The 22913-nt window shown below is 36.8% G+C and overlaps 1 protein-coding gene across 1 annotated transcript; it reads right to left on the bottom strand.

Annotated features, from left to right (window-relative positions):
* Positions 1-1707: 1707 nt before the first annotated feature.
* LOC148917590 (THO complex subunit 2-like) lies at positions 1708-22129 on the bottom strand. Its single transcript, XM_089050028.1, is given in 34 exon segments — positions 1708-2116; positions 2346-2659; positions 3384-4496; positions 5343-5665; positions 5780-5807; positions 5886-5966; positions 6052-6207; positions 6956-7060; positions 7228-7834; positions 7962-8143; positions 8404-8584; positions 8979-9036; positions 9039-9081; positions 9298-9426; positions 9519-9615; positions 12064-12191; positions 13293-13352; positions 13462-13581; positions 13719-13799; positions 13892-14128; positions 14232-14442; positions 14709-14789; positions 15454-15647; positions 16097-16172; positions 17266-17399; positions 17486-17554; positions 17858-17905; positions 17985-18053; positions 19223-19303; positions 19809-19871; positions 19997-20056; positions 20258-20299; positions 21637-21762; positions 21854-22129. Coding segments are annotated over 34 exon segments (5502 nt in total). The 5' UTR covers positions 21995-22129; the 3' UTR covers positions 1708-2052.
* Between the last annotated feature and the right edge of the window lie 784 nt (positions 22130-22913).

The following is a 22913-nucleotide window of genomic DNA, read 5'->3' as shown; positions in this document are numbered from 1 at the left end:
AAAAGGTGTATCCACTATTCCATGTTTGTCCAAGTTACAAATTTGATTTGCTCCGTAGGATCCAAGCAACCCGGGGAACCCACAAAAGGGTTGTCTTGTTGTAAAATAATGGGAGATTCACTATTATACTCAATATAGATACATAAATTATAAAAAAATTTAATATGAAATGGACTTTAGAAACACACCAAAAGTCTATTTACAATATATTAACTTCTTATAGATTATACAACTGCCATGAATTTCTTAAAACAAACTCAACTCCAAAACCTCATCAAAGTAATTTAATAATCAAAATTAAATTCAATAAGGTCAACTGTCATTTTTTACGTTTTTTTGGGGTTGTTTATAAAAATTAAATGATATAATGGTTTATTTATATCATTAATGCTAAGAATAAGTATATAACTAAATATCTTTAAAATAAACTAAAAGCACCACAAAATATGATAGTGGAATTATATTTATTTTTGTGATACTACAACTCATGGAGTTCTGATAGAATTTTCTCTACGATTTCTCTGTTCTTATTTAAGGTTTTTAACTCTTCGTTTTTATTTTTCTCTTTCTTCTCAGATGCATGAGGAATTCCTCAATTTATATATAAGTTAAGGATTCAACTGCTCAATTGGATGTTGCATTTTGGAGATCATTCTCCAAAGGACACTTCCAGGAATATTTGAGATTCGACGAAGAAACGTGTCAAGGCTCAACCAATGTGAAACGTGCACAACTTCAAGCACTTTGGAGAGATTTTGAAACTCTTCACATGAAACCAAAAGAAGTCTTGATGAATGCTTCTCGAGGACAATGGTGGTTGTAAGTAAGATGCAGTAGTGACAAGATGGAGGATGTTACGATCATTGAAAAAATTTATGCCGTCAATGACTCCAATGCAACCAAATTTCTTCATGACCATGGGAATCAAAATACAATGGGGTCTTCGAGTTTCAGAATTTGGGTTTTGAGGGTACATAAAAAATCAAAGTAGAGAATCCAGATCTATAAATCTGAATTCATAATGTCTAATGGCTTTATTCATGAATTAAATCAACCAAGCCCAAGACTCAGTAATAACGTAACTTCCTTTTAGAGTAACACCTTTCAGTTTTTCTTAAATCATAAAAGTCATGGTAATACACCAGTAAGCTGGGTTAATACGCCCCTTTTAGTATTCATATATCTTCATGTTATGAATTTGTTGGCTATAACTATGTCAATACATCCCTTTTCCAAGACAAATAGGAAGATGTTGCGTTCCCGAGCCCTAGAGAGCATGCAACAGTAACCTAAATAATAGTGAGATATTTACACTGACACACACCTTGAGATTTTTGGTGTTTTGATTGAACCCGTGAGGTTTTAAAACACCCATGAGGTTTCGATTTGTTCCCTTCCAATAATTTTCCGTCCAACAATTGTTGGTGTAATTTAAAAAACTTCTTAAAATGACAGAAGTGTCCTCAATTATTAGACTTAAGAGTGGATGTTCAATCCAATCTTTGAGGTTAACTTTGTCATTTACTTAAAAATTATGACAACTTCCGTAATAAAAATCAACAAAAAGGGGTTTTAAGAAAATAATTTGATACCTCAAAAGGGAATTTCCTTATGTGAAAACAGCAAGTAGGGTGCCTGCCATGATTATATAAAAAAACACCACCATTCATAGCGACAGCCATTACGATCCAAGCATCATCTTAAGTATTTGGCGAAAAAAATTTCTCTGAATTCCCATTCAAAAAATTTGGGATTCTTTAAATTCCCTTCAAATTCTGACGTTCAGAATTCTAAAAATATCTGAAGTTTTCCTTTGAACCTAATAATTTTACTTAAAACAACTCTCTGTACACTTGTGGCCACATTTAAGAAATTTACAATATTGTACATCGGAATATGAATGAATCTATCACTGCCCAATCAAGGGATCATCGGATGAAAGACCATTCGCCATGAAAGAATTTACTACAACAGATCTGTTACAAACCAAAAAGACTAGATAGTGATGGGAACTACATCAAGAGCATGTAGATAATGAAAACTCTCAGTACATCACTTCCGGTGTCTTCTCTTTTGTTCAGCTCTTTGCCTTTTCTCATCCTCCCATTCATACATCCTGCAACCTGGTTAAGGAGTCCAAATTTCCAATACGCAATTGTACAACTGAAACTGAAATGACCAACAATATATGCATGTCAATGCTCATCGTAAACATATTCGGGCACCTTTTTTTTCTTTTAAAAATTCACGACAATAAATATATTCATGTGTGTATTCTGTCGGCAATTAGCAATTATCTATTATACGTAATGCACCATGACATGAAAAATATACATGAAGGATACGGATCAGGGTCACGACGAGTCATCTTGCTGGCTGCTTCTTTACCATGAATCCTCACACTTGGTTCCTCCAAGTACCCTGCACGCTGGACAGGGGGTCCTTTCCGGTCTCCTCTATCTCTTCCATCATATGACTGGGACAAACTAATAGAAAGAGGAGGTGGTGGAGGAGGAGGAACTGGTGAATACTCACCAGGTTCCCCAGAAGGCGGGTGCTCTCTTTTAAGTTTCCGCCTCTTAGAAGCTGCAATTGCATCTGTCTCCTCCTTCAAGAGGTTTGCTTTCTCCCTTTCTCGCTCCCTCTCCCTCTCCTCCACCTATATACAGCAAAGCTTAAAGCATAAACATCATATGCGTAATATACAACGAAACTAATGAGAAATCCATTTGAAGTTTGAGCTCAATAAATGCATCAGAAAGATAAAATTTAAACTCCTCTCTGAGAGGTGCACTCATGATATTTACTAAGCAGCGAATCATAAAAAGCCTGGGACATTGAGAAATTAATAGTGGACGTGGAGTGCAAACAAATAAAAAAAAGACTGATTAGTAACTGATAATAGACCTATTAACCTCGTGAAGAAGCGGCGGTTGTGTACACAACTTGACATAGTGAAAGAATAGAAAGTTTATTTCTCAATGTGCATACTGAAGCTTATCTGGCATAAAATCCCTATTGAAAAAGAATAGTGCCATGTAAAAAGCTCTAAACGTTACAGAGCCCCTGCCGTGATAATGAAGCTACTAAAGATGATTGTCCCACACACTAGTGAACTTGCACAACTCATGAATAGCCAGGCCTTTTGACCAACCCCATGAAATATATGGGGCGTAAGCACATGTTTTTTCGACTATTACCAAAATACTTTTATAAACCAAGATATTACTAATCACATTTATTTCAGGCATCATTACCAACATACGCTGTTCTAATTAGAATGAAAAGGGGCCAGTTAACAATGCCTGAATAAGGAACCACTTAATATGACATATTGAAAGGAAGTTCCCCAAATGAAAATATAAACTAGTGCTGATACATACCTTTATTGACAGCCCCTCACGATCTTCGCGCTTCCTATCTCTAAAATCATCTTCTCTTCTACGTTTTGAATCATCTTGTGAATTATCTTCAGATCGTCTACGCTCCTTCTCATCATGTCTCGGAGAAAGCCTTTGAGTATGCCTTGTGGTCCCAAACCTTCTATCTGCATCTTCATCTCTTCTTCCAGAACTAACTGAATGTGGAACCATGTGAGGAGGTAAGGGTGGTGGCGGAGGTAAGCTTTGCCCATGATACCGTTCATCAACATGAGATTTTTCCGTTGATATATCATTGTACCTTACTTTACCTCTGTCATCCTTAGATTTGTCAGAGAGTCTATCCACACTCCTATCCATACCCCTCTCTTGAACTTTCTCCACTGAATGCTCCCTTCCATGTCTCTCCATTGACCTGTCCCTGGATCTCTCACCTAAATCGTCTCCACGTGACTTATCAGGACGGTCCAACCTTTCCCTGTAATCCTTTTCATGTCTTTCACTGCCCTTATCTTTGGACCGATCTGAAGGCTTATCAGAGGCCTTATAAACACTTTGATCATCGGTTCCTGATTTGTCAAGATCCAACAGTCGAGCATCAACAGACCTCTCTCGGTCAGACAATCGAGCTTCGCCCTCAAAATCCCTCATTTCAGTTTCCCCTTTCCGCCGTTTACTTTGTCTGTCAGTTTCTTCAGCAGGACTGGTTCTCTTTTGCAGCTTATCACTAGACTTTGAAGCACTAGCAGAATTATCATGCCTAGGAGAATGAACAAGTCGAGAAGAATGGGGCCTCAGTGCATCAGAAGTTTCAGGACCATCCTCCTTTGGAGCAGAAACCCTTGTATTGGAAGCCTTTGCAGCTCCAACATCCACCTTTGATTCAATACCATGAATTTCTACTGATGTCTTCGCAAATGAACCTTTAGCTGATGCTGAAACTGTATTACCGTTTGCTGCGATGGCAGGAGAAACATTTGTAGACACAGCTGATGCATGACACAAGACATCTCTGCCAATTCCTTTTCCAGATCTACCATCATCTTTTGCAAGATCCTGTTTCGGTGGCTTAGCAAGCAATCCAGCAGGACCTGACCGTTTTGCTTGGGCTCTCAACTGTCAACAAATGGAAAACAGATTTTAAGGAAAAAAATAAAGAAAAGCAAGATGATAAAAGCCAAAGCAAGAAAATGACTGACCACATCATAATGAAATGCCCAACAGGGACAAACAGAGATACTAATTCCACGGAACTATATCATTCTTATAAACATTAAAAAATTACATTTAGCTCTTTATCTTTTGGCCATAAAAACTTACATACCATATTCGTGAACATCAGGGTCCAGGAATAGGCACCAGGCTTTGGAAAGAAAATTGCAAGAAGCACCACAACAGAGTGAGATTCTAGGTCAAGATTCATCCCAAACTCAAGTAGTAGATGTTTTGGTCCGTAGAAGGGATACAACATGATTGCAGATGCTCTAATGATCAATATCAAAACAAACTATATAGATCAATAGAACATCTGACTTTTATCAGTTGCATTTAAGTTTAATTCTGGAGCTTCGGAGAGCTATCAGCTACTCCAGAACCCTACAAACTTCTGTGGGGTGATTTCAGTCTCGAGTGTTTAACAAGAATTTTCAATATCATTCTTCTCCATCACCCATATGCAAAATACCACATACTACTTTGATATCGTTTATTGATTTAGCGAACATGACAAAAATGATGTCGAGGAGGATTAAATGAAGGAAATGAAAATAAGACTAAACTAAAAATGCTTGTCTCCTACACATCCACATGAGTGCAAAATGCATTTTGCCACCATACCCTTAGTTTCTTCCAATAAAAGTGGTCATCCCGGTGTTAATTACACTACAGCTTGAGTGGAATGAAGCATGTCCAATGATACAATAGTTAAACAGAAAAGTTCTTTTTTCTTGGTCAACATAATACCTCAGATTCAGAAGAGTTCTTCGGGGCAGCTTTTCCCATGTTTTCATCTGAGGTTCTATTTGAGGATTCATTCACTTGTTTTTTATTTTCCATAGATCTTGATGTTCCAGATTGTAAAGCAGCTGAGGGCATCGGTAACTGAGCATCGGAGCCACTCACCAATGAGCCACCTTTAAGTTTTAGATGCCCTTGATCAGATTTTACAGTTGAGATACTTTCTGCTCTTTCCAACCTCCCATCTGAGGTTTTGGTTTTCAGAATCTGGTCTTTGACTGAGTTTGATGATTCTGGGTGTTGGGAGGGAAGGGCTCCCACTTTTCCTCCTATAGGTTCAGATTGAGAAATATTAATGGTAGAACCACTGTGTGTGGCTGCTGAATTACCAGCCGAAGACTTTGAAGCAAGTGGTGCAGACTTTAATTCAAGATATCCATTACCAAATTCTTCATCTGTAATCCATGAAGACTGCAAATGGGAAAGATAAAAAAAAATTAAATACCTTCATATCTGAGCTGAAAAGCAAGTCCAAAATTTAAGACAAACCTTTCTAGCAGCCAAAGCAGCAGCAACACCAGTTGCCAACACCTTGAGATCCTCTCTCTCATCAGCCTTTATCTTGGAAACCTGCAAGGGAGGTGTCAAAAGGAAGATGCGCATAATGATTCCAGTGAAATTCTAAATAAAAATTGCTATTCAAAATAGTTCTCACCCGTTTTTCAAGATTTACACCCGTCTTTCGGGTAACTGGAAAAACACTAGAAATTTTTGACAACAGTATGAGTGCGTTACGAATTTCCATGTACTCAGTTGATTCCAGACACTGAATCAATAACTTTGTAATCCTTTGACTCCACTTCCAGTGAACCTATAAGAAAGTTAAAAGAATGAAAACATCAGACACTGAAAACAATTTTGTTTTTGGTTTTTAGTTTTCACTTTTCTTGCTAGGGATAGAGGGAAAGTATATGGGGGAAAGGGAAATCAAGAAGGATGAAGCAAGATTGATGGGAGGAAGGAGATAGAAACGAAGGGGAATGTATGAAACAGAAACTAGAAAGAAAAGAAACTTACTTAAAATTGTTTTCAGATTTAGTTTTTAGTTTTCATTTTGTGTGCCATTTACGTTTCTTCCACATCCTCCTTCCCACCACCATTCATCCACCCTTGTTCATCTCTCTCTTCTGCCTTATATTTCCCACTCCCTCTCAAACAAAAAAATTAAAACTAAAAACAAATGGTTATCAAACATGCCCTAAACGATTTGAAAATTGAAAGTCTGTCCAAGCAAGAACTCCATGACATGGATGAAATGGCCATGGAATAGTTGAGGTTATAAGATCAATCACGAAGTACCCTTCCTTTGGAAAAGGTTCCAGTGTCCAACTGAACTATACAGTTGAAACTTGAAACGCAGAGTACACAGATAAAACAGATGTTTATACATAAATAAAAGAATAGAGAAACAGAATAACTAATTGGGAGGACAAGATTTAGCCAAGTCCTTTAAAGAAAACTAAAAGACCTCTACATGAAGACCTGTAGTATTCAGTTTAAGCTTAGTGACTTCTGGTATAGCAGAAGTTAATTTTAGACATAAAAGGCCATGGACCCACCTTCATGAACTGGAAATAGGCAACTCGCTGGCTATTTGGATGTCTATAATATACAGCAAAGCCAGGCATGTTTCCACATTCGCGTTCATAAATAGATTCATCCTTCTGGAAAAAAGCATGGTTCAGCAAGAACAATCAAAAAATGGGGAAAGAGTATAGCAGTTTCGAGTGCCCATTAGACCCTCTTATATGTCCAGGACTTATGATCAGTGTGATTGAATGTATGATTGGATTAAAAAACTAAACCACCAAAAAGCATAAAGTTGTCTCACCTTCCAATAGTATGCGATCTTCAACGTCTCCTGCAGAAACTTCCCAAATCTACCTACTTCATATTCAGTACAGCAGCATATCATAGGCTGTAAGGTTCTACAAATGAGAATATCAATGTGGTTGACTGTGTTAAAAAATGGTGTCCCCAGGGAATGAAGAGTGTGCACAAACATGGCACAATAGACAGCATCTGGCATACTGAAAGTACAGCGTGGAAATATACAACGCTGAAGGAACTCCACGTTGATCTTCAAAGTATCAGGGCAAGAACTCAACCATTTGTCCTTCTCCCGAGATAAACGTTTACGAACGGATGCGACATTTTCCTCGTGCTTTCGGAGTTCGCTAGTCAGGCGATCTAGGGATTCTTGAATTCTTTCCTTGTCTTTCTTCCTTTTGGTTATTGCTGAACTTGAATTATCAGAAAGCTCTTCCAGAGCCTTAAGAGCAGCATGCTGTTTCGCAATTTCAGACTCATAACAATTTCTAGGGACATAAAGATCATAGAGTGTGAGACCCCAAAATGTCGCATAGAGATCAGGGGAGAGGCTATTCCAGGCTTTTGGAGGCAACATCGTTTTAACAGTATTAAGAAGATCCAACCACCTAATACAATTAGATAAAAACAGCAAAGAAACACAACACAATTAGAAAAAAGGGTATGTCAAAAGTAACTAGACAAGAATAAGCTTCACATCAAGAGATGTCTAAATGCAATCTTTAGAAAAATTACGTTACGGGCTTTGATGGAGAGCCAACATCCAGAACCAAATTTCCAGAATGCTCAGCAGCTTCAGACTCTGAATTTGCAGAGGTGATACCCTGAGTGTCATTATTGTCTAGAGGCCAGAAGACATCGGAACTCCCACGGCACTTGAAGAGCCTCATTACAGGGCGATAAATTAAGAAAGCAACCTATGTCATGGAGGAAATACAATTAACAGACTATTCAGGTACACAATTTATGTTATGTGGAAACTGTAAGCCACTGAGGTAGACATAACTTTTCAGGGAAAAAAAAACACTTAAACCATAAATAGATACAAAGTTCACTATTATGAGAATTTACAAATTAGGTGCTGTGATTAAGTACAGATGAAAGAAAATAATTAAAATAACTAGATAATCAAAGCACTTAACGAGAGAGAGAGAGAGAGAGAGAGAGAGAGAGAGACCTCAGGATCAAGATGGTATTGATGGACAAGATCATCAAGCGAAGGAATTAGCTGAGCATATGCTGATGTCGGTGTCACAGCACTGCAAAGAAATTCCACGTATTGAAGGAGAGTTCCATGACATCTATCAAACTGCTCACTAACCATCTTAATGTAAGGTGCATCAGCATCTATTATGACCCTGCAGAGAATATAGGAATCTCGTCAGTACATAACTGAGCTTGCCTCAGATAAAACAGTGCCCCCATAGTTCATCCACAGAATCAAAATTGTTTCATGCTGAACACAAAAGATGGATGCTTTATCAGGATGTTAGAAGCATTGCATAAATCCCCTAAAAGGACTGATAAATGCCATTGGCTGTTCCTCTTAATACACACCCAAACCAAGAAAAAAAAGAAGACTACAGAACAGGTCTACCTACAGAATGAACCAGCCCATAAACAACTTCAAGACACCTTGCAACCAATCATCTTTGGAACAAACAGACATAAATGTTTCTTGAAAAGAATCATATAGCAATATGATGATGGATATCAAATAACAAATGAAAGCAAATAAGCTGTACAGCTTACACAGAACGATGCTGAGCAAGAAGTAACAAAAGGGGTATTGCCAGCTTCGATTCATCCTTGGGAGCAGTGAGTCCCTTAGCCTGTTAGTGGACTTGATTAATGCCTGTAACATTATTAAAATCAACATTAACATCTTCAAAGTTAGGCACTCAAAATCCATAACATGCATTACTGCTTTAAACTTAACAAGTTATGCAACATTGTAAGATTAAAACATACTTAACATTCATAAGATATCAAATATTGATAAAATAACATCTAAAAGATTATTCTACTTGCCTAATTGAATGACAGAAAATAATCAAACATTACAAGGCACCTTGTTATTGCGAGTAACACCAAAAGAAGTTGCCTGATAACGAAGAGTCTCACTGCCTGCCATGGCATCCAGCTGATCCTCAGTCAGATTCTCGGTGTAATGGACATTTGCCATTTGCTGAATAAGCTCCTGATATAATCATAGAAATATAATTCAATATTATCAAAGCTTGAGGACAAATCATATGAATAACAGGTATAACCATTGAACCTTGAAAATACCTGAAGGAGAACCAGCTCAATTCCTTGGCCCTTTTTCAGTTGATTCACAAGATACTGGAAAAGGCCCCTCAATTCCATAGATGGGTATTTCTTACACCTAAGAAAATAAAAAACTGAGGTGGTCAGCTTTCTTAAAAGCTAAAAGCACATATTACAAACTTGACTCTAAAAAGGAAAAACAGTAAGAAATTAAAATTTTAATAAAATAACAACAATCATAAAACCAAAGGGAAAAATAAAAAGGAACAACCAATCCAATTAAACATTGTTCACCTAAATCTATCAATTTTTATTATAAATTCAGAAGCAACTAAAAAAGAGAAATCGTCAAACTCAACAGAGATAAAGCAAGAAAAGAAAAAAAAATTTACGTACCAAAGTGACAGTTTAAGAATAACTTGACACAATTCTGACGAAAATACATAAAATGAAAAAAATAAAAGACTTCCTTAAGTGATTATAAATAGTATCTCAAATGCAAAATAAACATATTGCTATACTAAATTATGCAAAAATAATTCTATGTCCTCAGATCGGTGATTAGAAATTATATCATCCATACAGCAAGGAAAGGTGGACAAAACATCACTATGAAAGAGACAAAAAGAATCAAGCATCATCTGTTGAATCTATTTTGTCTATTCAGACAATCTAGAATGTGAACATTTTCTGACTATCAATCAAAGTCTCCCTTTCAATGTCCACAAATTTCCTAGCTCCATTCATACAGCCTTGTTTTTTCAGAGAAGAAACACATTTTTATTAATGAAAAGGAAATTACAATCTGTGGACAAGCAGTCGACAGTAAAACAGGTGAAACGAAAAAAACTCTTATTTCAACAAGAATGATCAAATAGAAGCTACAACGTGAGACAATTACAACTAAACCACAGACCCGAGTTTAACAACTCTAACCATCAACTCACAGTTGCCTTCCAATCTAAATAGATAGAATGAAATGAAAGCTCCTTGAATTCCACTGGAACTGAAGGCCAAAAGAAAGACCGAAAACTTTGCTTTTTCTCCCAGAGCTCCCCCGATCCCACTCCTTCAAAATTTTCAAAGATTCTTCTATTTTGTCCCCAGAAAACCACCCCATTACAGCTAACACAATACAAACCCCAATCACTTTAGCTTTTTTACCCCTCCCAGCCACTTTGTGCTTTTCAGACAGTAAGGAATAACAATCTCTTGGGACAAACCAACTCAAAGTTATTTCCCTGAACAACCTCCATCATAGACTTAAAGTAATAAAGGGCGGGCAGTGAAAAAACATGTGATTGGCACTCTCCCCGCCTCCTTCACGTATAACACACCATTGAGGAGAACAACAAAAATTAGGCCTCCTCCTCTGAACCATATCACAAATATTGACTAACCATACACCACAGGCCACGCCAAAATTTGCTCTTTTGATGGGACCATTGCTTTCTAAAGCTGCCAACAAGGCTGAAAGGAAAGATGTTCAGGCTTGTCATAAAGAAATCTGACAAAGTACTTGCACAAAATTCTCCTCAGGATCTAACATTCATTTCCAAGAATCTAGTCTAGTTTGAGAAAGGTGCACACTTTCTAACAGCAGTAATGCAGATAGCCCCTCCACCTCTGCCTCATTCAGATTTCTCGTGAAACCAAAGTCCCAACTATATGGAGAAGTAAAACAAATCACAAGGCTGGAAATGTTTGAATCTTTTAATGTCGAGTGCAACAGTATTTGAAATAGGCTTCCCAGAGTTCTCTTTCCCCTACCCAGAGATCCTTCCAGAAACTTACCCTTAAACCATTACCAGCACCAAACTTGCAACACAATAAAAAAGGATGGAGTAATTGAAAATATATTTCCATGGATTCCGACTTGATCCTCTTTCCACCAGCTTGGTATCCCAGCCTGGCCTATACCATATTTGCTTCTGACCACTGAATACCATAAAGCTTTCTCCTCCAAATGGAACCTTCAAAGCCGTTTTCTTAGCAAAGCTTTTCCCCTACCCAGAGATCCTTCCAGAAACTTACCCTTAAACCATTACCAGCACCAAACTCGCAACATGATAAAAAAGGATGGAGTACTTGAAAAATATCTTTCCATGGATTCCGACTTGATCCTCTTTTCACCAGCTTGGTATCCCAGCCTGGCCTATCCCATATTTGCTTCTGACCACTGAATACCATAAACATTTCTCCTCCAAATGGAATCTCCAAAGCCGTTTTCTTAGCAAAGCTTTACTCCTCAATAAATTCCCCAATCCCAGGCTAATCTGCAACCCGGAAACTGAAGTGAAGTATCCAAGTATATATCTAGACTTTGTATGATGGTGTAAACATGCAGAATGACTCTAATAAATGCCAAAAAGTCAAAAGGGGAAAAGAAAAAGGATGAACAAAAATAAACAAATAAAGCTCAAGAGTAACCAAATTGTACAAACCCAAAATAAGCGAACAACTAAGGCCAATGCATATCAACTACTATATGGCATAAACAATTATGGTAATTCCAAATAAGCGTATCAAAAACACATATGGAAGCCATAAGACGAAAAAGACATACAAGTGACCCCAAAATGAAGCCAAAGATTGAAGCCAGTCTGACACGTTAAGGCCATCCTCTTTTAGCTTATCACGCCCTCCTTGTGCAAGACGCTCAATCACAACATATTCCAAAACGTCATACTCCAGCTGGACAGAAATCACGCATATAAAAATATTAGCAAAGAAAGCATAGGCATAAAAATATGTATATATAACATTTATATATACACCCACACACGAAAGCCAAATCCAAGAAGCAACATCATAAAGTAGCAAAATAGAGTGAAGGCTATTCTGCAAAGAAAGGTTCCTCATGCTGGAGTATAAAGTCTCAAGAAATGCACTAGAATATCATGCTGGAAAACAGAGAACCAACCACAAAAGTTAGATCACCAAATATCATGCTTAGGGCATTAAACTTGAAAACCATCTCTCCAGAAGGCCAAATCTGGAGAAGGAAAAAAAAACACTCATTGTAATTTCCAAGGATCCTACTTAAAGACTCTAAAAGATTATTGATTAAATTACTGGCTATGACTACTACTTCATAAAATCACAACAGAACTTTATTCCAGCCAAGTATCTTCCTGGTAATTCTTAAGCCCCAAACGTTAAGTATAACTAATTCTAAATTCCACTAAATGGTCTTTCAGAACACAAAAAGGTAACTATGACGACGTAGTACAATAACTACTCCTATATGGTGTTTACAAGGAGCAGAGATTCCATCAAAAGCTTGATTAAAGATCACTTAGTGGATGCCTGGCCAAGGAATCGTCATACATAATCTTTTAGGTAGAACAGACCAAAATATAGGCCTCCACCGCCTCGTATACACTGACAAGAAATTCACTAGTATGAAGACGTGTCAAAGCTGTCTTACTGTCAATCAAGAGCCTATGAACAGTGTCAATAATTTTTAAAATAGTAACCAAATATAAGTAATTTTGAAAAAAAATGTATAAAAGTTGGATACAGATGGGCACACATGGATATCAGTGCTGTATCCTAATGTGCCCAACATAGAAAATTTATACAAATTGTCCTACAAAACCACAGGTTTTGTCTCATAATCAACTTCAATGATGGAGGACAACACTTTTGAGTAAGATAACAGGAGGGACAAAACAGATAGCTGGTATACAACCCGATTACACCCATTCAAATCAACAGTCTTAACAGTAGTCATAGAAGGGAAGGAAAAAGATGAAGAAAAAAAATTTAACACAACAAAATAGAAATTCACACCTGAGTCAAATACTTAAATGCATCTACAACAGGAGTAATCATATCTCTGTACGCCTCAATCTGCACATAATATCAACAGATTAACAATTGCTTGTGCACAAACACTAAAATTCAAAAAACAAAATATCAAAGATTCCAAAAGACAAAGTGAAAGTAAATAAGGCAAGACCTGATGAACAATTGTTCTAAGTACGGTCATTGGATTTGCATGAGCTAACTTTGCAACCATCCGACCTAGCTGCTTCAAATTTTCTTTTGCAAGGCGTTTCAAAATTCTTCTAGTGTCCAACTATAAAGAGGAAAAATAGAACACGTATCAGTGATGGTTTTAGGGCATTAAGCATGCAACATACAACAATGAAAAAAGTGTAAATCCAGGCATATTCAGAACGCAGGGAAGACTCAAGAAAAAAATATTTGTTGTACCTTGGCTGTTTGCCTTGCGGCTAAAACCATAGGAATGCGCTCATCTTCTTTCTCCCACTCACCGTATAAACGATACCGCACCTAAGCAGATGAGATTTATCTAGCAAGAGTGTCTACCATACAAAATAAATTCTCAAAAGTGAAGAATCAAATATCTTTGATTCAAGGCCAACCTCATAGGGGAGTAGACTCATCACTTCCCAGATCTCCTGTCCAACGGCTGGATTTGCAGGTACCAATTGTAAAGAAGGAAGTAGACATGTTCCCAAGGCTTCCTCTATCCTTGACTTTGCTTCCTTAAGGTGCAGACGAGGATTCCCGACAAAAACATAACTGGGATCCACGACTCGTTCACCACTGCTTACAAGATCAAGTGCAGATGAGTAATAACCTCTCAATACTCTACATACCTACACCAAAAATGAGATAGAATCAGTCAATCCTTAAGTTATAAGGAGATAAAATCTGAAAAAGAAAAAACAAATACATGAAGATAAGATACAAAATTTGCACCTTCTGAAGCAACAAAGTATCGCGATAAAGATAGGGTCCAGCACAAGCAAGCATCTGAAAAAGTTCTTTGGGAAGGTCAACAAATGATCCATGTCTGGATGAATTTTCTGTATTAATTAAATCAACACTGGTTCCTGAGGAAGACCCAAAACTTAGGAGATGTGCTCGGCGAACAGTGTCATATGCAGAAGAGATTGTTTTTTCAATGAGCCTGGACACAAATATCGAATAATTATTAGAAAGAAAAAGTAGATGCCCTACCCCTGCCAAAGCTCAGAATGGGTATGCGCAAAAGGAGGCTAGAGAAAGCCAAGTTAAAACTCTTCAAATGCACTCAAAAACAACCATGCACAATCATCCACCTATCTGCACTTTGTTTGTGCATGCATGTCTATGAGAGCACATTCAGTCAAGTCACAAGTAGCTCATAGTACAAAACAAAAGAAGAGTGAAAGACATAAAATACATTAGATTTACCTGAACAAGCTATTACAGATTTGAATATGTTCAACAGGATGAAGAGGTGAGAGACGCTCAAATAGCAAATGTGCATGGTACCTGATGAGCAGAAATTCAATAACAAATGAGATCTTTAAAATCTACATGAAATAAATGCTATTGCACAAAACTGAACATCAGTTCAAAACTTCAAACAAGCTTAATTCATTATATTTTAAACACTTAAGAGTGTATATATGCATGACAAACAAAAATCAAATACCAATCTTTATGCAGACAGCCGACAAAGAGTTGGTTAGAACAAGTATAAACCATTCTAGCCTTTTCACATAAGTCCCAAGCCCTGGTGTTGTGAAATTCCAGTCAATTGAAAGCATCTAGGTTAACAGATCACCATCATTGTTGCAAACATAGTAAACCATACATTTACAGAATTTTGACATGACAAAAATTTAGAATGATCATCAAGAAGGCAGCACAAGGACCTTTAGTTCATAAACGAATTTCATCAGACAAATAATATAACTGTAAAGATAATATTGTAGGGTAAGACCACACAACAGACAAAGAACTGGCTCAAAAAAGGACATTGCATACATGGAAGCAACCAGTTCAAGAGCTCTATTACCAATTTAAGCAAGCAGCAATCACTTATAGAGTAATAACCAGTGTAAACAAGAAACGAAGAAATAAGTACAGAACTCAGAAATCATTAAGGGGGAAAGGCTGGGAACCAGAAGATCCCAAGTACAAGCAAACATACCAGTCATTTACAGAAAGAAAACCAGTGAGCAAGCCCAAAGTTTGATTATTTTCACACTCTGTAGACCGCTCACCAACTGCCTCTGTTTCCATGTCTAGAGCAGCAAAGAGGTCTATTGTCACGTCTCCTTGTTTCTCATCATCCATGAGATCCTTCCCGGTAGCAGCAAGATTTATTTTACCAATTTTGTTAGCCTGCAAATATTCGCAGATATACAAGTAAAAATGGAAAGCATAGCCTTTCATATAAGAGTAAACAGACTTTGAAGGCGTAAGCAACTAAAGCTGCTACCATAACTAAAAGAAATATACTTGAAACGCTCTCTACAGAAAAATCAGGTATGATCGAATAACATAGCATCCACCTGACACAATATACACAATTTTCTTGTCCACCAATGCCCTGGGAAAGGGAAGCACAAAATCCATAGGCAATGGAAATAAGTTGGCCTCATACATTAGAACAGGCAGGATAACAGATGTTACACATCACATAACATACAATTGAAACATAGCATATGCAATGGAAAAAAGTTGTCGCCTCAAACATTAGTAACCATGCAGAAAAACTCCCGCAATAACAGATGTTACAGATCAGATAACAAAGTTATAACCCATATTTTATACATATAATAAAGTTATACCTCATCAAGTCGCTTGGAAGAGAAAGCACTATAATGTTCAAATGCTTCATCATCCTTGGGAAGTAGATGAGCATATCTGTCAAAGACATTAATGAAATATATCACCAGGAGGCCCAGTACAAATAGAACTCTAATTCAGATCATCAAGGAAACGGAATACATGGGCAGATAATGAACAGCATAACAGCACATATAAAAATGACAAGAAAACATATATAAATAAACCAACCACAATTAAAAGATGTCAAAGGTATAAACAAGAACTAATTCCAGACTCCAGCAGTGGTTTACATGTAATTTAATCCTCCTGTAGCTCCATCTAGTATTTACCACAAAGAAATATTCATTATAAATCTTGCACTCATGCTATTATGCAATTGCCTCACGGTATTCAAGCACAGTAGCAGAACTTGTCACATCCTTAGGTTTGATCATTGTTAAGGTTTCAATCAAAAAACTGTAAACGCAGTTTACGCACCTTAGGAGTGCATCATGCACACAATTACCAAAATCAAGTTCAAGTTAGCACCACACTCCCTCAATATTAGAGTCATTGATCCCAAAGCAAGATCTGTCTCAATATTAGAGTCATTGATCCCTAACCTTAGGAGTGCATCACTAGCATCTGTAGATGTGTCTCACCACACTCCCCAAGGACTCTACATTTGCAAGCCAATCTTTAAGCTTACTAAGCTACTGTACTTAAGCACTATGAAACTGCCCATGACAAGGCACACAGACTCAACCATAAGTGTGGTTGCTAGATAAACATAGTGATTGCCGGCAGGCTATGAAATTTAATAGTCACTAGCCTTTCAATAGAAATTACCATGCATCTCAGCTAACAATGTAATTATGAGTAAGGCTGAATCCAAGCTACACCAAGATAGTCACAAATGGCCCATAGTGGCACCACAGAAACCCATGAATCTTGTACTATCCATGATGATCTCAGAATGTACAGCACACTAGTCTGCCCTTGCGCTTACCTAAATAGACACATGCTTGTGGGTGCTAAGTCAATGCTCCCACATGACGGGCAATGACATTGCCCTTTCAACTTTCAACTTCATCCATTCCAAGAGGAAACAGTATCCATGATTGAATCAAAATAATTAAACTCAACTAAAAATCCCAACAAATACAAAAATCACCAAAGGAAAACTCACATGCTATCAAGATCAATAAAGTCCTCCTTCACCAACAAAGCTGTAAGCTTATAAAGTCCAAATGGCACCGGACTATTTACTTCCAAACGCTGATAATATTGAAATTTAAAACCAAGGATTTGTGAAGCATGAGACTGCAAAAGATGATGAAGTAGTGAGTTAAATCAAAATTATCAAAATATAGCACACTAGTTTAAGTTGGTAAATAGAATATCCTTACCTTCGGAAAAATTGGTATCAGCTCCAAAAATACATTACTATCTGGCTGAAGTTCAAAGCACTCCAAAACCTAATCAAAGAAAAGTATTGAAGAGAAAATAGTGAATCATAGAACATCAAATTCTTAGTAAAAGCATAGAAAAAGACAATACTTGGCTCCTGATGCATTAGGATCAGGAGGAGCCCCTCCTTATATGGAGATGTGACTCATCTAGTAGTGGACATGTGTCCACAATTGAAATATAAAATAAAAAAATGTTGAAGCAAACACAAACAGTTCCTCGTGATGCATCAGGATCCAAGCATTGTCCAAAAAGAAAATACAGGCTGTACAGAAAAATAAGTACAAATAAGGTAAATAGCGACAACTTACAATATCAAAGACATGATTTGGATCCAGATCAAAATGTCCAATTAATGACTGCAAGGATCAGTCTAATCAGGAAGATGAAAAGTATATAGAAGAAAAAAGAGTAGAGAAAAATATATCAAAGCTAAACCTTTATAATGCCTATTGTTGCTGCTGCATTGTGTGATGAAGTTTCTGAGTTTTGGCAAAGAAGGGTAACCTACAAATAAACAAGGCAATAAATATACATAATTACATGTCTAAAACCTACTGAAATTAAACCGCATGCTTCAACCAAGATGTCCCTCATTAGATAGAGAGGACACAACAAACTTTATATTCATAAAAGGGAAGAAAAAGTGACAACTTAAATGTGACTTCACCATGGAAGCAAACAAAATGGTAAAACACACTGCTAACAAAGTACCTTAAGCTAAATCCAACCAACTATAACATGAGTCACAAAATATAAAAAAGAATACATACGAGGACTTCTCCCATGATGTTGAAACAGAAGTAAAAAGGAAATGTAATACAATAGAACATTTTTTCTGCATAACATCGTATGGTTGCAACAATGATTGAATCAGAAAGTTAAAAAAGTAGAATAAAAATTGTTTTAAAAAAATTGAAGTCTTACCCATTTGCAATGCATTCATTCATGAAGTTGCAAACGTGATGACTTACCAAGCAAAAATCCGATGGCCAACTCAGTAAAACCAGACTTTAACTAAATAAACATATTACCTAGCTTATGTGGAAACTCAGAACAGTTATATCTCTCCAATCATATATATGGAGATAGTACACAGACTACCAACTACACACTTCTAGATACATGTAGTTTATCAAGATTCAATCTATAAATTCGAAGGTGATGCTAAACCTCCAACCTGACGTCCCAAATCTAATCACTAGATTCACAACTACATACAATGCCTAAAGGCAGTAGTCTAGTTTATGGATATCCTGAAAGCAACTGCACTCAAACTCATCAAATAGTGGATTTCTTTCAGTAAAACTATAATTAACAGGAATTAAGATTTATTTGGTTGCATGAAAATTTAACTTATGTATACTATAAACTCTGAACTTATGATGATTTTTAACTTGGAAACAATGAGTTGAATCAATTGATAAAATAAAAGTTCCATACCAAGAATAAAACGCGGGCACGTAAAAGCTAAATACCAGCAAAAGAATTAACAAGACAAATGTCTCTTTTTTTTTTCCAAAAAGACATTAATAAAACTGCCAGGCATTTGGAACAAGCAAAGTAAAAGAAAAATTATATATCCCTTGTTATGAAACAAAACTGGAAGGAAAATATTCCCATTAGTGTAGCACATTGAACAAACTTCCAAAGTATATTATCAATAATAATCTTACTAGCTTGGCATAGCCCTCGCTCTCTTCTCGTAGAAGGTTAAACTTTGTTTGCTGATATAGAAGACGGGTGTTTACTCTGACCTGAAATTAAAAGCATGCACATCAACTTAGATCATATTCAAGATTCCTGCTTCAACATATTGATTATTTCATGCTAAACCTTTGTTTTCTATAAGATCCTTTTCATAGCAAACTTATGCTTGCCATATTTTGTTAGGAACCATGCACGTCATATACACAATTCCTAGCCTGACTTTGTTGAAACAAACTATTGCATTTAGATCTCCCTATTACAATCAGTTGCACAGGTTGACTCTAACGTTAATGTACACCTAATGATATTAACAATTGACAAAGAAAACATATAAATAGTACATTATAAAGCATATAGAATTGACATCAACAGGGATTTTTTACCAGATAAAAATAAATTAAAAGTTCACCAAGGGCATGCAAGATTCTATTTGGACAAACTCATGTCAGGATGATACTGTTAAAAAGTACAATTACAACACAAAGTCGGTTCATACTTTAGGCAAGGCCACCATCATATGAGCACATAGCTACACACTAATAATCTTCTTACCTCTTTACTCTTCAATTCCTGAGCCTTTATCTTGATCATTTCAGCCTCCCACAAAAATTCTTCCTACAATTTGTGAAGTATATATGCATAAGTTCTTTTTCATACAAGAAGATTGAAAACAGAGCCAACGAAGAAAAAACCATGACCAGATAACCATCAGGTAAACTAGGACAAGTATAAGTGTTCACCTCACAGCGTTCCTGGAAAAGTCTCAATGGAACTAAGGAAGATTCCACCAACCATTTAGCCTGAGAAACAGAAAACAACTAAACAATAAGTAACCAGGCTCAGAAAAATCTAGATAAAATCACAAACAGAAATGGAAAGGGCAGGGTGGACAAATAGAAAAGATGCTCCAACAACCAATATGCATAGTGAAGAAGACAATGGACATCAATAAAGTACAAGACTCCTGTTTCGAATGTAGTGCCTTTTAACCAAGTACTAACCAATTTTATAAGACGAGCACGATGCTCTCCAGGCATTCTAATCTGCAAATTAAGTGAACTTCCACATGTCAGCAAGAACAGCCAGATAAACATCATATATTAGTGGGTCATTGATTAAACAAATGATTACATTAAGCTTAAACATAATATGCCATAAAAACAAAAACAAAAAATCAAAAGGCAACAGTGGAACAACAAAATCGTTATCTCCAAACAATTAAGCAGAACCCACACATGCAGTAGCTTGCAGAAACCATTAAAAATCCAACTTCCTCATAGTTGCTTTCTCAAAGCCCCCTTTTTCAATAGTTTACCCTTGCTTTTCCAACAAAGTTTATTTATAAGACAGACGAATTGCACCCATGCAACCACAACCCTCTCGTAATACTACTTGTTATTATCAACCATTTGCAACAATTTCTCCTACAAATGTTACTGAGGATCAATGACATTAAAGCATCAAAATAATATCAAGATGTGCATCCAGACATCTGAAGGTCAAGCACTAGCATCCAATTAAAATGACATCAAAACTATACATCCCCATCCATTCATTAAGTGAACAATCTCAGAGTTTACAGAAAGAAGTCCACTCTAAAAGGGAAATGTTACAAGAGCACCATAAGCGATACCACAAATGAAGTAGGAAAACAGCCAACAGAAGTTGTTTTCAATTTCTAAACAAAACTCATGCTTCTCTCCAGCACAATCCCAGCTTTAAGATTTACGGAAACAATCCATTTCAAAAAGAATATTTTATAGAAGCACTGCAAGTGATCCCACACACATAGTAGGAGGAATACAGACAAAATCTACCACACCAATCTCATTTGTGGCCAACTTAAACAAATCTCAAGAGATTACATAAGACACTAATATAGTGTAGACCAAATTTCTCAATCAAAAGTTTGAAGTACAAGCAAAACTTGTAGTGAATAGGGCTGCAAATTGTATCCACTGGGTCTGCTAAACCGTATTGTACTATTTAATACTAAAAAGACAACAATGGAATGATACCTACGGGTAAGAATCACTTGAAACTAAAGCTACTAGAACTTGCCTGCTTAAAAAGGAAGCCATCAAAAGCCCATTTCAAGAAAGAGTCTTCTGATCATAATTGCACCACACGTTGTTACGACAATCAAATGCAAAAAATAATTTCAAGTGTAGTGGTTTTGTGGCACGTTTGTTCCTGCTATTCACAAACACTCACCCCTAAATTAATCCCATCGATATCACATATAGCGGTAGGCTCCCTTTATATTAGGATTCAGCTCCCTAAGGATTTAAACTATTGTTCAAGATCCAAAGTTCTTCATCCAATTTCACTCTTTAAAAGAAAAACTAACACACTTCAAGCAAAAAAATAAACAACTCACATCTTGAGACAATTGGGTGACAATATCCGCAAAACTGGAAGCCAACTCTTCGTCCGAAACCTTATCGGAGAACTCAACTGAATCCAACGCTGCTTTACACTTCTGCAATGGCAATTCCCCAGAAACCTAACAATCAAACACACAAAATTCAATCCAAAACCCTTAACAATTGCTTAAAAATCATATTGAAAGAGAAAAGGGGGCATCTTGAGCTGACCATGGTGGAGCAGAGCTCGTAGAGGAATCGAAGCATGGGAACGGGGTCTGCGAGCTTGAAATTAGAGGTTCCATTCTTCCATTCACGAACGCAGTCCTCTCTAACGTATGCACGCTCTACGGCTGGGAGAGACATGCTCATAGAGCTTGCAAAACCCTACAGACACACTGTGAGTCGAGTTCAACGTCAACCTTATAGTACCTTAGCGTACCCGTTTTTCACAACGACAACGAAGAAGAGATGGGAGGGCAGGTCGGCCTGGTTCAACTGGAAAAAACGACAACGGAGGAACCTAGGGATTTCGACGAAGGAAGATCGTGGTGCGATAATGGGCTCGGTGTGAAAATATGGAGCGGCCCAGATAGCAGTAGCGATGGATTAGGGCTCTTCCAACCTATTTGGCCCTAAACCCAAATATTCCCTCAAGAAGTAACTATTTGGGTTTTGTCCAACTCAAACCGTTTTTTACCTCAAACTCTTTATGCTCAAACTTTAAGTCCGTAACTTTATTAAATTGTTTAAAAATAATTTAAGGCGGGTGTATTCAATTAGGATTGTATAAGATTTTGAAATATTTTTTTTAAGTGACAGATTTCCTAGAATTGTATAACTCCTATAGGTTTTACCCGGATTTTTAATAAACTTTTTTAAACTTTTATTATAGACTTCCATACTTTTGTATAAACTTTTATTATAGATTCAGATCAATTTGCATAGACTTTTATTACTCTTTCTTCCCAACATTATTTTCTTTACCTAGCCACTAGTCGATCACTAAAAGCTATTTTGGTTATATGATTCAGGTGCATTGAAACCTGCAAAGGTGGCATTACTCCTCTATGTATTAGATGTGTTTTTATTAGCTATGGACTCCTTTGAGGTGGCATTACTCCCCCATCTGGATCAATGGAACTTCAAAATCAAAAGAGTGCTGAGGAAGATAGATACTCTCTGATGCCCGTTGTGAGAGTAAATTTCGTCCCACTAGAATATTCGCCTAAAATTCCTTCGTCTTCTCCACTTCTCTTTCTCCCTGCAAAATAAATCAGGGTAAAAGGAC

Source organism: Prunus mume, linkage group LG4 (genome assembly GCF_029339155.1).
Source record: "Prunus mume cultivar Tortuosa linkage group LG4, ASM2933915v1, whole genome shotgun sequence".
Lineage (NCBI taxonomy): Eukaryota > Viridiplantae > Streptophyta > Magnoliopsida > Rosales > Rosaceae > Prunus > Prunus mume.
Note: the sequence above shows the minus strand (reverse complement) of the source record. Positions and strands in the feature narration are given on the sequence as shown.